This window comes from Diplotaxodon limnothrissa, linkage group LG16 (genome assembly GCF_057381915.1).
Source record: "Diplotaxodon limnothrissa isolate DT_005_m linkage group LG16, D_limnothrissa_male_GT1.1, whole genome shotgun sequence".
Classification (NCBI taxonomy): domain Eukaryota; kingdom Metazoa; phylum Chordata; class Actinopteri; order Cichliformes; family Cichlidae; genus Diplotaxodon; species Diplotaxodon limnothrissa.
In genome coordinates this window covers 14,110,515-14,123,609 of record NC_140611.1, presented here as the reverse complement: position 1 = coordinate 14,123,609, position 13,095 = coordinate 14,110,515, and the positions used below count along the sequence as shown (strand labels likewise).

The 13,095-nt window shown below is 40.2% G+C and overlaps 3 protein-coding genes and 1 pseudogene across 4 annotated transcripts; 3 read left to right on the top strand and 1 right to left on the bottom strand.

Annotated features, from left to right (window-relative positions):
• Positions 1 to 2,417: 2,417 nt before the first annotated feature.
• LOC146615855 (gamma-crystallin M3-like) lies at positions 2,418 to 3,279 on the bottom strand. Its single transcript, XM_085374808.1, has 3 exons — positions 3,271 to 3,279; positions 2,885 to 3,124; positions 2,418 to 2,693 (listed from the first exon to the last, which is right to left on the bottom strand). Exons 1-3 carry the CDS (start codon positions 3,277 to 3,279, stop codon positions 2,418 to 2,420), a joined length of 525 nt encoding a protein of 174 aa, XP_085230934.1.
• Positions 3,280 to 4,500: 1,221 nt separating this feature from the next.
• Positions 4,501 to 6,246, top strand: LOC146615854 (gamma-crystallin M2 pseudogene; annotated as a pseudogene).
• Positions 6,247 to 8,478: 2,232 nt separating this feature from the next.
• LOC146615853 (gamma-crystallin S-1-like) lies at positions 8,479 to 9,205 on the top strand. Its single transcript, XM_085374591.1, has 3 exons — positions 8,479 to 8,487; positions 8,616 to 8,858; positions 8,933 to 9,205. Exons 1-3 carry the CDS (start codon positions 8,479 to 8,481, stop codon positions 9,203 to 9,205), a joined length of 525 nt encoding a protein of 174 aa, XP_085230717.1.
• A 447-nt stretch (positions 9,206 to 9,652) lies between these two features.
• Positions 9,653 to 10,815, top strand: LOC146615852 (gamma-crystallin M2-like). 2 transcript variants are annotated; one of them, XM_085375101.1, is made up of 3 exons: positions 9,653 to 9,681; positions 9,934 to 10,201; positions 10,543 to 10,815. In XM_085375101.1, the coding sequence occupies exons 2-3, from the start codon at positions 9,941 to 9,943 to the stop codon at positions 10,813 to 10,815; spliced, it is 534 nt and encodes a 177-aa protein (XP_085231227.1). In that variant the 5' UTR covers positions 9,653 to 9,681; positions 9,934 to 9,940. The 2 variants fall into 2 exon arrangements, with proteins under 2 accessions (XP_085231227.1, XP_085231226.1); XM_085375100.1 differs by lacking the exon at positions 9,653 to 9,681 and adding an exon at positions 9,852 to 9,869 and having other exon boundaries at positions 9,959 to 10,201.
• The last annotated feature ends 2,280 nt before the right edge of the window (positions 10,816 to 13,095 follow it).

Sequence of the window (13,095 nt, the reverse complement as noted above, 5' to 3'; positions counted from 1 at the left end):
TGTTGTTGTTGTTGTTGTTGTTGTGCTAAGCTAACAGGCAGAATGCTACAAGCATAGCTCTAAAGAATGTAGCATTATGGGCAGTGTAGTCCGTGCTGCAGGGAGAATGCACTGCCACACACGTTATATGTCTGTGAGCGCGAGGAGGGAGAAAAAGGGGAGTGGAAAGGTACGAGTTGTCATCGAGGAAAAACGGGAGCTGGAAGCATGTAAATATAATAATAACCACTGCAGCCAAGAAGAGTGCCTGACGAGCCCAGTTGTAAGTAAGCTATTAAGACTCGACTGTACACCGTGTTCGTGTTTTCCTCCGAAAACAATAAGTTCCGTTGGAGCAGCCTTTCAACGCCTCTCTCTGTCTCTCGCAAGAAAAATTGACCCACACAACAAAGTAAAGCTATTTTTCGGCTACAAGCCGACAGGGACCCCGCCGTATTAGTCAGAGGTCCCTTTACTACAGTTCAGAGTCGCGGACCTTCAGTAATAGTAATAAATCACACAGCAATAGTACATTCACGTTGTTGTAAAAAGCATGATAATATATTAAGTAATCCAAAGTATTCAGAATACGTTACTGTCATTGAGTAACGTAACGGAATACGTTACAGAATACGTTTTGGGGCATGTATTCTGTATTCTGTAACGGAATACATTTTAAAAGTAACCTTCCCAACACTGTCTATATCTATATATATCTATTAGGGGTGCAACGATACTCGTATCGATATTGAACCGTTCGATACAGTGCTTTCGGTTCGGTACACATATGTATCGAACAATACAAAACTTTAAATTTATTTTATCAACTTTCCTTCTGACGATGCTGTCTGTGTTGAGCGCTCAGTGGATCTGCGCTCGACAGTGCAGCCTAGGCGGAGTAGTCGAACGCAGATTCACTGAGCGCAGGGCAAGCCAGCGAGACAGAAGTTAAGCTCTCCTTGCAACATGGCAAATTGAACCTCCCCCACCCTCATTCAGATCTGGTGTTTGGAACTACGCCACGCAATGCTCAATTACATGGGTGGGAGCTAGTGTGTTAGCGCAGTTAGCTCGTTAACGTGTTGGCTGTCCAGCCCCACGCACGGGGCGATCCACGGTAGCTCGTTAACGGAGATTTGCCGTGTTGTGCCGTTAACGTCATTTAAACGAGATTAACGCTGACAGCACTAGTGGGAACACAACGAATATGACTGCACATTTACTCCGACAGCATCCTAGTGCAAAGACAAGTGGAAGCAGACAAAAACAACAAGCACGCATGCTACAAACTTTACCCGAGTCATTTAGACAGCCGTTAGCACGTGATTCTCCTTATGGGGAGCTGATATGTTTAATATGCTGCTGAGACTATAGCCCAGAAGAAGCGTGTTTAATTGTATGTGTGATATTACTAATAACATTTATTGTGAATACAAATCATTCAGTCTAAACTGTGTGTTGTAACCTGTGTAGCATATAAAATCCAGAGTGTCTTCACCATTGCTTTTGAAACATGACATGACAATCAAGGAAATGCATATCCTGCTTTTTTATCATTTTGACTCTCATATTGACCATATTTTACAAAAGGAGAAGCATGACTTGAAACTAGATATAAAGAAACTTGAGATCATGAACTGTTTAGTTTGGCCTGAGATCAAGAGAAATAAATGGGAATTTTATTTTAGATTTTTGCAATTCTTTTTGCAACAAGAGGCGGCACCTCCTGTTGGAGAAAGAAATCTGGTTTAAGGCACACATCTTTTATATACACTGTTGTGACAATGTGTAATTTAACTGCATTTTGTACATATTTCTGCAACATGATATTTTCATAGCAGATATAATACTGTCTTAAGTTACACATGTGCTCTTGTATTATTATTGTATGCGTTGTAGGATCTTCTCTAATGGAGATTGGGGCAACTATTTTTGTGATTATTATAAATAAACTAGAATTGCATTAGAAATTAGAGGAATTGAATATCCCTCTATTATGTATGCTATTATAGCTCTGTAGTGTGCTTTTTAGCATGAGTTCATATATTACAGTGTAGTTGACACCCGACTCCCCCCCCCCACACACACACACACTACCATGTATTCATATCTTTGTGGGAACGTCTAACTGACATAATGCCTTCCCTAGCTCCTTACCCTAACCATAACCTAATTGTAACCCTGACACTAAAACCACATTTTGAGTCTGAAAAATACCTTTAAACTTGTGGGGACTGGGATTCTGTCCCCATAAGAATTGTTGGTTCCCAAAAGTATAGTAAACTTACAGTTTTGGTCCCCACAGAGATATGAATACACAGTCACACACAAACACGTACACACCCACCCGCACACACGTACATCACAAATCTACTCAATATCAGATGGCATTAGTTTAATCTTTCACTTTATTATTCAGCGCATTATTTTCCTTTGCATCAACAGGAATCCATTATACGTCTAGCAGAGCTGAGCCTCATGCCACTATATCCGATATCTCTCATGCTCCTGTACTCTCCAGGTCTCAGGTAGACCATCCTGCCTCTGTAGTGGGGCTGCTCGTACATCAGCCAGTGGCCATCTATCACATTGCATGACTGGCAGTCAGACAGGCTGTAGCGGTCCATGATGTTGTCGCAGTCGTCCATCAGCTCGTGATTCGGGCCCTGGAAGTTCTCCCTCTCATAGATCCTCATCCTGTAAGAGCCTCTGTGCTGTTAGTTAAAGGAGGAGAGGAAACGTTGGACCGTTAAAGGCTACAGTGAAATGTTGCTGATATCAGATTTGCAGACTTAGTGTGTGAAAAGCAGTTTCATCAGCTCAACAATATCATAGTTTCTAATATCATATAAACTATGATATTATATGAACTAGACATGTTTTCCTTGTTGTAATCCCTGAGTACCTGAGGAATTAATCGGCAGGATCGGATAGAGTCACTCATGCCAAAAGACATGTAATCCGAGTACTCGCCCCTCCTCAGAAAATACTGGTTCCCCATGTAGTTGGGGCGATCGTAGACCATGAAGCAGCCGTTCTCCACCCTGCAGGAGTTGCAGCGGCTCAGGTAGGAGGACATGTCAGAGCAGTCGCTCATGCACTCATAGGAGCGACCCTGGAAGTTCCTGTCCTCGTAGAAGATGATCTGTGGAAAAGAAAGAAAAAACTTTACAAAATTGATTTAGAAAAGATGTCAGAGCTGACCTTCTCTTTTATTTCTCTCCATTGTTCATCTGCAGAGTTTGTCTTAAATTTGAAAAGTGCTTGTTTTCCGGTCTGCTCTCTGCATACCTTGCCCATGTTTGATGTTCTGTATTTGTGGGAAACTGTCCAACAACCTGTGGCTGCCAGACAGCTTTTATACTTGATACGCGCTGTAACAGGGTTTTGTCATTCAAATTATCTGGAAGCTGATGAATAAGCAGCTCTGCGATCGCTGTTAATTTCATTTGTGCCATCACGATCCAGAACAAAGGGAGGGGAAGTGGATGGAAGACACAAGGCCGGAGAGGAGGGAGGAGAACTGAGCTACAGTTTCTACATGTCTTCACACAAATCTTCATTTGGTCACATTTAACCTGTGTGTTTGGCTTAATTGTTGTACTTTGTTTGGATGTATCAATTCAGACCAGTAAGAATTCACTATCATCATTTTCAAACGACCATAGGTTTACTTTACTGCATCTGCAAAAATTTGTATTTGCAATCATAATGCCATGGAATGCAACACGTCTGTTTAAAGAAAAAAACAAAAACAAAACACACACACCCCTCCCCCATTAGTTTTGCAGGTCCTGTGATGAAGTGCATACAAGCTGCATTCTTTCTAATGGTCAGCAAGGGGCAACTATATGGTGGCAAAATCAAGTCTATCAAGTCAATCTTTCTATCTATCTGCAGTGGGGGAATGCAGATGCATTTGATTTTGAGAATACCAACCAAAGATCTAATATTTTGTTTTTCTCTGGCTTTTTCCCAGCTGTGTCTCCATGAGAATCTGTGAGTCATCCTCTATGTTTTGGAGAAAAGGAAAACAAACTGAAAATGCCAATACTTTGATGAACAGTTAAATAAGAACAGATTAGTATGACATACAGACAGCACAGGGTGAGGGTTGGGTAATAGATCATGACTGATCAATTATGGTCTATACCTCACAAGGTTAAAGAGATTTGGGAAAAAGAGCAAGAATGGAAATTAAAGAAGTCAGCGAATTTCTGCATTTGCTTTGAGCAAAACGTTTTTCAGTGTACAATGTATACAATGCATTATATAAGAGATACAAGAAAACCAAAAGCATTTACAATTAAGTGTATCGCTGGCAGTAATGATGGCTTTAACGTAGAGTGTTTAGTGTGTATTTAATCATTTTTAACTAGTTTAATGACTGTTTAGCATTTTTATGTAACTTTTGTATGTATTTAAACATACACAAGATCATCAGACTACTGAATTAAATGTAACTAAAATGAAAACCAAATTAAGTCTAACTCTATTTAATATGTACTATAATCAGAAACCATGCCCATCATGGAGCATCCTAAGCCAACAGTGACCTGTAATTACCAACCTTTTTGATCGCTCATCAAAGAAAATAACAGAAAATTTAATGGATATTATGTCCAATAGTACCACTGTTTATACAAGTCATATTATAGAAGATATTTAAACTTTAATTTGGCAGTCTGTGGGAGCGCACTTGTTTACAGGTGAAAAGGTCTTTAGATTAGCGTGCAAAATACATGAATCACTGACAAGAACAAGACAAATATGGATATAAATTATTGACAAAAGCAGCAAGAGATCCTATTTTCAGGGTTAAATACAGCCAACAGTCATCCAAAACTAAATAACTGCCTTGCTTCTTCTTGCCCTCATGATAAAATGCATTAGTTATCTCATCCTGCAAAAAACAAACTGTAAATGTGGATAAATAACCAAATGATTTCCAGGTGTACAAAAAGAGAGTGCTGACCGAGACTAAGAATTCAGTGGAAAAAACAACAACACATTTATCATCAAGTAGTAGTACTTTTACATGTCACATTTGGCACTTCTTTGATATGAGGCTATCACATGTAGACAAAGGGAAATCAAACTTGACCAAACCATTTTGCTGATATGCAAATCAAGGTAATTTAGATGACAATAGCTTTCCCTCGTCTGCACATTCTACTTTTCAATATAAGCCACAACACAGCTGCAGCTGGATGGCAGGCAAGCAATATCAGTAACAATGGTGAAGGTAAGGAACAAATGCTGTTTGAGTGAATAGAGTGCAAACTATCGCCTGTCTTATTTGCATAAGAAGTCAAAGTATTCTAATGTTGTAAAATACTGAGTAATTTTTGTATATTCATCTATCCAGATTGCGTTCTTTGAAGACAAGAACTTCCAAGGCTGTAGTCATGAGTGCAGTACTGACAGTCCTGACCTGACCTCATATTTTAGTCGCTGCAATTCCATTAAGGTGGATAGTGGGTGCTGGGTGCTGTATGAGCATCCCAACTACACAGGCTCCCAGTACATCCTGAGCCCGGGTGAATACCCCGATCACCAGCATTGGATGGGATTCAACGATGGCATCAAGTCATGTCGTTCAATTAAAAACGTAAGGCGGTAGACACTAACATTCATTCTTTAGAATTGATTTTCCTTTTTAATGTAACAGCTCTGACAATATCATAATGTGACCCAGTTTCTCCAAGGTTCAATAAGCCTATTCTAACAAGTTGTAGAGGAGTGCTTGGCTGCAGCAAAATACCACAGAGTGCACCAACCAAGCAGTAATCAGTCAAAGACCAACAGACAAAAAGGAGAGATAAAAGGCTCATGATTTGGCAGCTGGGTGCTTTATGCCCGTGCCAATGCACATCAATTATTTAAGGAAAGTGGGAAAACAGCCAAGAAACCATGTGTAGTTTTGAGTTCAAAGTATTATTATTTAATGCAAAACACCAACTTGATTTTGTGAGATTTGACTTGCTACAGGTCTATGGAAAATCCTGGAAGATCAGATTCTACGACAAGCAGGATTTTGGAGGCCAGGCAGCTGAGTGTGTCGAAGACTGCCCATCAGTTTATGAGACCTTCAAGTTTCGGGAATTGCGCTCCTGCGTAGTGATGGATGGTGCATGGGTCCTGTATGAGCAACCAGACTACCATGGACACCAGTATTTCCTGGAACGTGGAGAGTACCCCAACTATACAGACTGGGGCGCCAACTCCCCTGCTGCAGGATCCTTCCGAATGGTCACAGAACTCTAGAGCAGCAGCACCAAAGTAGGGTTCTGCAGCTTGTGAAAAAATTATCCAAGCCAACAATGTTCTTAATCTGACAGACGGATCAAGCTGCAGGACTCTGTATTCTAGAACATTGCTTGGTTATTGTTGGTTGTCTTGCTGATAAGACAACCAACAGAGTCTTGATACCATGGATGTCTTGTAACCTTTAAATAAGTTCTAGAACTCTTGAAGAAGATCCGGAAGTTCCTCCCTCCAACACTGTTTTTCCCTCCTATACCCTGTACTTCTTTCCAGCACTCCAAGTGCTATACTTAAATAAATAAATACCCTTCTTACTCATAACAATGCAGCCTCTGTTGCTTCTTATTACATTACCTGTTATGTCAGCTGCTTTTAGTCTCTCCTTCATCTTCTTTAAACCTTTTTTGAAGTTGCTTAAGTCAACCCAGAGGTCTAGTTATATATATGCATAATCAGATGAGAAAAAACAAGTAAATTTAACAACAGGAAGATGAAAGTTCTTTTACAAACCCATAAAAGTTAAACATTTTCAAATAATGCATGTTGCTGAGTGAAATGATGGCTGCATAAAGATAAAGACCCTCTTGCAAAGTTGTAGTTTTTACGTTTCCACTCTATGGCTCAGTACAAATATGTAAAATAAGATATAAAACGATGATATAGTGTTTATTTTCATTTGATCATTTTAGAAAAGTGTATGTACACTTTTTTGTATAAGCACTGATACACTGTGTTTATTACACTCTGTGGTACACACTAGGTTGCTATATCACTCTGTGGTTACTGAACTTTACTAAACAAATTAACTGAGTATAACATAAGCTTCATTTTTAGGCATCCTGCAGTATTTAGGTTCATGACGAAAATAACAGAAAAATGCATTTTCAGATGGCCATTTTCAACTGTAAAATCAAAAATCAATAATCACTGTACCAATATAGAACCTATAACATGAATAGGGCTAAACTTAAAATGATTGTTTTTACATTGATAAAATGCATCATAATTGAATTTCTTAACTTCCATCACATAACCATCACATTGCAAGTGACCTATTCTGGGTTAGGTTACATTTTGTCTTCTTACATATTTGAAATAGAATAATGGATAGTACACCTGTAGTATAAAGGGAAGAACTCCATCTAAGAGAGTTGATTTGAAGCTATTTCTATTTCAAAGACACACCCTAAGCTGCTGGCTGGTCATTGGTGGATGTGAACAGGTTATAATGATCTTGTAAGGTTATGAACTTACTAAAACATTGCTGTAATGTTCTCATATTTGTTAGTGTTGGTTTTAGCAAATTCCCTGATTGGGAACTTGACTCAAAATACTCTACTTTTATATGTTTTTTCTTTTTTTTTTTTTTTGATATTGGGAATTTTTCCTAAGAGATATGATTTGTGAGTCCAGTGGTCCCTCGCTATAACGTGGTTCACCTTTTCGCAGCCTCGTATTCAAATATACATAAATCTGTATATTTGAATGTGCTGTACTGTATGTTTGTAAGTTTTCTCCCTAACAAACACAACAATGTCAACGAAACATCGTCACCTGCGGGAGCCTTTGGTTTCGTTATATAATACTGGACTTATTTTTCTACAAGGTTTGAACTTTGTGTTTAAACAACAGAGAAAAGTGTGAAAATTTTCATGCCTCTCTGAGAAACGTGTATAAAGTGTGTAGTGAGGGGTTTTACAGCCTTAAAACATCTATAATAATTGTAAAAAATAAAGTTCGCTACTTCGCCGATTTCACTTCTCGTGGGTTATTTTTAGAACGTAACTCCCACGATAAATGAGGGACCTCTGTACACCAGTTCAGTTAATGTTTCATCATTCAAGGATACACATACACTACTTGTTTCCATGATTGCATGCAGATAATAATACAAAAGAAAAAAGGTTAAAAAAAGGATCATAGATTTTATTTGAACTCAAACTTTCATAATCAACAGCTTAACAAAAGCTTTACATAAAACTGCACACACACATTTATAGCTGTGCTTCAAATCTGTTTAGACCAAGCAGGTTTAGATTCTTGGCACTGCTAAACAATCATTGTGTTCGGAAAAGCAATTCAATGAGTAAGAACAATAGGCAGACTCTAGACGAATATTTGAATTGTAATCATGGTTACAGGCACTGCTAACCATGCATTTGGTAGCATTGTCTCTGCCATGTATAAAGAGTACTACGTTGGTAACTTAGTGTAGTATTTTAGGCTCGGCAGATGGAGAAGGTGAGAATTTACAGCATTCATAGACGATCTAATTGGGCTCTAAATTTAGTGCTGTAGATATTTCAGTTAACACAGATTCAGATTGAATTCGATGCGAGTAAAATTCTGTATAATTCTGCTCTTTCTAGATTGTGTTTTTTGAAGATCGGGACTTCAAAGGAAAGTCCTATGACTGCAAAGGGGACTCAGCAAACCTGCATGGTTACATCCGCCGATGCAATTCAGTGAAAGTAGAAGGTGGCTGGTGGGTTCTGTACGAACGCAACAACTTTACCGGCTACCAATATGTCATTGGTCCAGGAGAGTACAATAATTACAGCTCCTGGATGGGATTCAATGACTGTGTAAGATCCTGCAGGATCATCAGAAATGTAAGTCTCCGCCTAGAAGTGATCAGTAGAAAAACACGTCACACGTCAAACTGACTACATTTCTTTACTTTCAGCCCAAAGGGCCCTACAAGCTGATGCTGTATGAACGACTTAACTTTATTGGCCAATCTCTGGAGCTGACAGAAAGCATAAAGTCAGTCCAGGATAAATGGCTCCGGCAAGAAGTCCAGTCCTGCAAGGTTCTAGAGGGGACCTGGGTGTTCTTTGAACACCCCAACTTCAGCGGCCGTCAGTACCTGCTGGAGAAAGGGGAGTACCACCACTGCTCAGAGTGGGGAGCTCTGAAAGCAGTTGTAGGCTCCATCAGAAGAATCATAAAGGCTTAAAATGTGACCTGTTAATCAAATATATTGTTTTAATTTGAATGTGTCATTGCACTTGTCTCTTCTTGTGAATACATTAAGGGGAGATCGCATGATCTCAATCTTTTCACCACAAGTTAGAGGAAATGAAAATATATATTCTCTCAAACGTTGTATTGCTCCTAATTCTACATGTAGCTGTACACCACGTCTGGCAGAGCTCATGTGATAGCTGTCAGCTGACTTTGTACCAAGGTGGGGTTGCTGATGGAGGGTGGAGCATCACCTGTCCCCTCCACTCAAGCCTAGTTAAAGCCAGTATCATGTTGCTATGTGCCCACAAGCCAACTTTACAGCATCAGGTGCAGCTGCAGCAGCTGCAGCAGCAGACACTTTAATTGGATCAATAAATCGTTTCTGGAATCAGGCTTTGACAGATCAAAAGGTCAGCCACTGTAAACACTGTATAAAGCTAAAACAAATGCAGCATCAGCCATTGTGCTGATATAAATGCTGAGGCTATTAAAATAACAATGATGCCCCTGGCAGTGCATTTCAGTGTGCCCACATACACTGCATATATAAATCTGGACCAAGGCTGTAGGCAATAATGTCTATGTAAAAGGTGGGATAAAGAAACGGTGCTCAAAAATTGGTGTGAGGGCCAAACATGGACCGTGTGGGAAAGGTAGGAGGACGAACATTATCTGATTTAAAGATTCAACTGCAGCAGCAGCACCTCGAGCATGAAGTGTGAATATGCATATCCATTCACAGATCGTATTTTATGAAGACAGAAACTTCCAAGGTCGCTATTATGAGTGCAGCAGTGACTGTCCAGAGCTGAACGCCCATTTCAGTCACTGCAACTCTATCCGCGTAGAGAGTGGGTCCTGGGTACTCTACGAGAGGCCTAACTACATGGGCTACCAGTACATACTGACCAGGGGGGAGTATCCACATTATCAGAGCTGGATGGGCTACAATGACAGCATCAGGTCATGTCGGATCATACGGAACGTGAGTGGAATTAATCAGTCTTTAGTAACTTTTCACCTCATGTCATTAGTGTGATAGTTTAACTGTCTATTCCAGATGTTACATTTATTGACAATGAAAACCCCAGTTAGTCTTCACTTAGGTTCAGGTTTTAATCAGTTTTATGACAAATTAGACTGAAGAGCTTAGAAATGATAAATGATTTATATTCCAAGATCAATGTCGGATATTTGCTAGTGTCTTTTTCAAATAGATTTTTTTAAAAATGCATACTGCATTCACATGGCTGTAGATGCCAGTTAGCACTGTTGTAAAACACAAATGGTATTACCACTCAGACTGAACTGATGTTTGCATTACAGTCCTCTGGTGCATTCAGGGTCCGTGTTTATGAGCGTCCTGACTTCAGCGGTCAGATGTTGGACTGCACTGAAGATGAGAACAACCTGCCCGACCGCTGGCACCACCGGGAGGTTCACTCTGCCCAAGTGCAGGATGGCGCCTGGGTCTTCTACGAGCTTCCCAACTATCGTGGACGCCAGTATCTCCTGGAAAGAGGAGAGTACCGCCGCTTCAATGAGTGGGCTGCAATGAGTCCCAATGTGGGGTCTTTCCGCCGTGTCCATGACATTTAGACAGTCTATCGCATGTTTTCAGTCTATCTCATGTTCTTTGCACATTTAATAAAAAAGAATTGTGCTCAGTATGTGTATCCCTTCATGCTCATGAGTGCTGGAAAGTGTAAAATGATTTTCAAACCCTCCTCTGTCCTGATGAAAAAGAGCATGATTTATTAAACTTTAAAATTCCTCTAATTCTTCTTTTACTCGTAACGCCCTCTTTACTGCATCCACGACCTGATCTAAGCTTTTCCTCAAGCAATACAGATTAATGACATCATTACCAAATGAATTTGAACAATTTTATGAATATTGTTTACATTAAATTCACTGAGAATAGGTATAAGCAGGATGGAGTGGGTGGGGATGGGTGTCGGGGTGACTTGTGAAAGAAGGACAGCAACAAGATGAAAATGAGACTTACTGTAATGTATAGTTTGGAGATGGTGGCACTGGAGGCGTTAGGCTGTCAGAGTTGAATATGCTGAGGTTTTCTCTGGGAGTGACCAGCTCAGGCTGAACAGATGGTTGGGAACATGTACAGAAGGATAGTGGGCATATTGGACAAAAGATATAAAATATTGAGTTGCCAGGCAGGAGGAAAAGAGGAAGATGTCAGAGAGGATTCATGAATGTCATGAAGGAAGACGTGGAGAGGGTTGGTGTGACAGAAAAGGATGTTAAGCACTGGGCGAGATGGAGGCAGATCTGGCGACCGCTGAACAGAGCAGCTAAAAGAAGAGGAAATGCTTATAGTAACCAATACGGCTCCTCTAATATTCTCATAAACATAACAGAACAGCTATTGAAGAGATACAGAGAAGTATTAACAAAGATTCAATAACATCAGTGTCGTGACTCAGTGTTAGAAAGTGTTTATTTACATTTTTCCCCCACATTTTTTAACGTGTTGATTGGAACAGAGACTTATTTTATTTCTCAATCAGTCATCATTAAGGAGTCCGTGGATTTATGGAGATGCTGTTGACTGAATGTGGGGATATTTCCTGCAGCTGGGAATTTTAAAAAGTAACCTAGGAGTTGAGATATATTACATAGTGATGTGCGATGCCACTGATTTCCTTTCCGATCTGAAACCAAGTAAAATTCAGGGTGGTATCAGCGATACTGATCCGATACCAATACTTTGTACAAAAACCTTTTTTTGTATCTCCCCGTGAGAGACGTCTGTCTGGCCCTAGCAGCACCTGTCCCTCTCCTCTTCAGTTCGCCTCAACATACGCTCGTCATATTCTGTGATATGATTTGCTCTGAGGTGTTTGACAAGGTTAGAGGTGTTGCCACAACACCTCACTTTCTTGCCACATGTATCGGTAAAATACGTCCACACATGACTCCGTTTACGCTCAGCCACTGTTGTGAGTGTGCACGCCAGGGGCTGCGACACATTTATACAGCTGTATTTCACACATGACTATTAAAGGCGGAAGAGGAAGTAGTTCCTTCCAATGTAGACAATCCGAATGATATAGTTTCTTTCCACTCTATAAACTACAAATTTACCCTAAATTACTAAAATATCGATATTTTAATATGAGAATCGATTTTAGAGCATAAATGACTGGTATGGGAGGAATCAATATTTCAGTATCGATCCGCACATCACTAATATTATAAATGGCTAAATGACCTCCTCAACATGTCTTGAAGTTCTCCAGAGGCCTGGGAATGAGCTAATCATTTTATTCAGGTGTGTTGACCCAGAGTGAGATCTAAAACCTGCAGGACACTGGCCCTCGAGGCCTGGAGTCCGACACTCCTGGTGTAAACTATTCGAAGAGTTCAACTTGACAGGAACAATAGTCCTTTATTACCTCTTTAATGTCTCGGTGCAAATATGTGTTCAGTCATTATTTCATGCTTCCTATTTTCATCGCATCAAATGAAATAAATGTTGCCATGTATGTAGTTTGTTTAAATGTTAAAGGGTTAACTTGGCTAAGTTTGGCTAAATGTTAGCAAAAGAGCAGCTTACAGGCATCACAGCATGGACAGAAGAAAACAGTACATAAGGAAGGTAATAATGTTAAGGATGGCAAAGTAAGCACACGGTCACATCTTGCTCGAGTTAGAACAACAGGTGTTTTAAAGGGTGCCTGTATCCCACCCTGCTGTGTCCTAATGTCAGTGCAGGTGGTGCTGCAGTGTGACACCCAGCAGACAGGACTCCAACAAGGAGGTCACAGGGCTCACCTAAACCTGTGGACAAAGAGGAACAGCCTGCTGATGACTCAGTGGGATTTGCCAGTAAGAGCTTGAAGCACACCAGCTGCT

Bases quoted from the DNA above. Each gene is read 5' to 3' on its own strand.
- LOC146615855 (XM_085374808.1), bottom strand. The intron at 2,694-2,884 runs GTACTCAGGGAT...TTTAACTAACAG, and splicing joins CCTGCCGATTAATTCCTCAG to CACAGAGGCTCTTACAGGAT.
- LOC146615853 (XM_085374591.1), top strand. The intron at 8,859-8,932 runs GTAAGTCTCCGC...CTTTACTTTCAG, and splicing joins CCTGCAGGATCATCAGAAAT to CCCAAAGGGCCCTACAAGCT.
- LOC146615852 (XM_085375101.1), top strand. From the start codon at position 9,941: ATGCATATCCATTCACAGATCGTATTTTATGAAGACAGAAACTTCCAA. The intron at 10,202-10,542 runs GTGAGTGGAATT...TTTGCATTACAG, and splicing joins CATGTCGGATCATACGGAAC to TCCTCTGGTGCATTCAGGGT.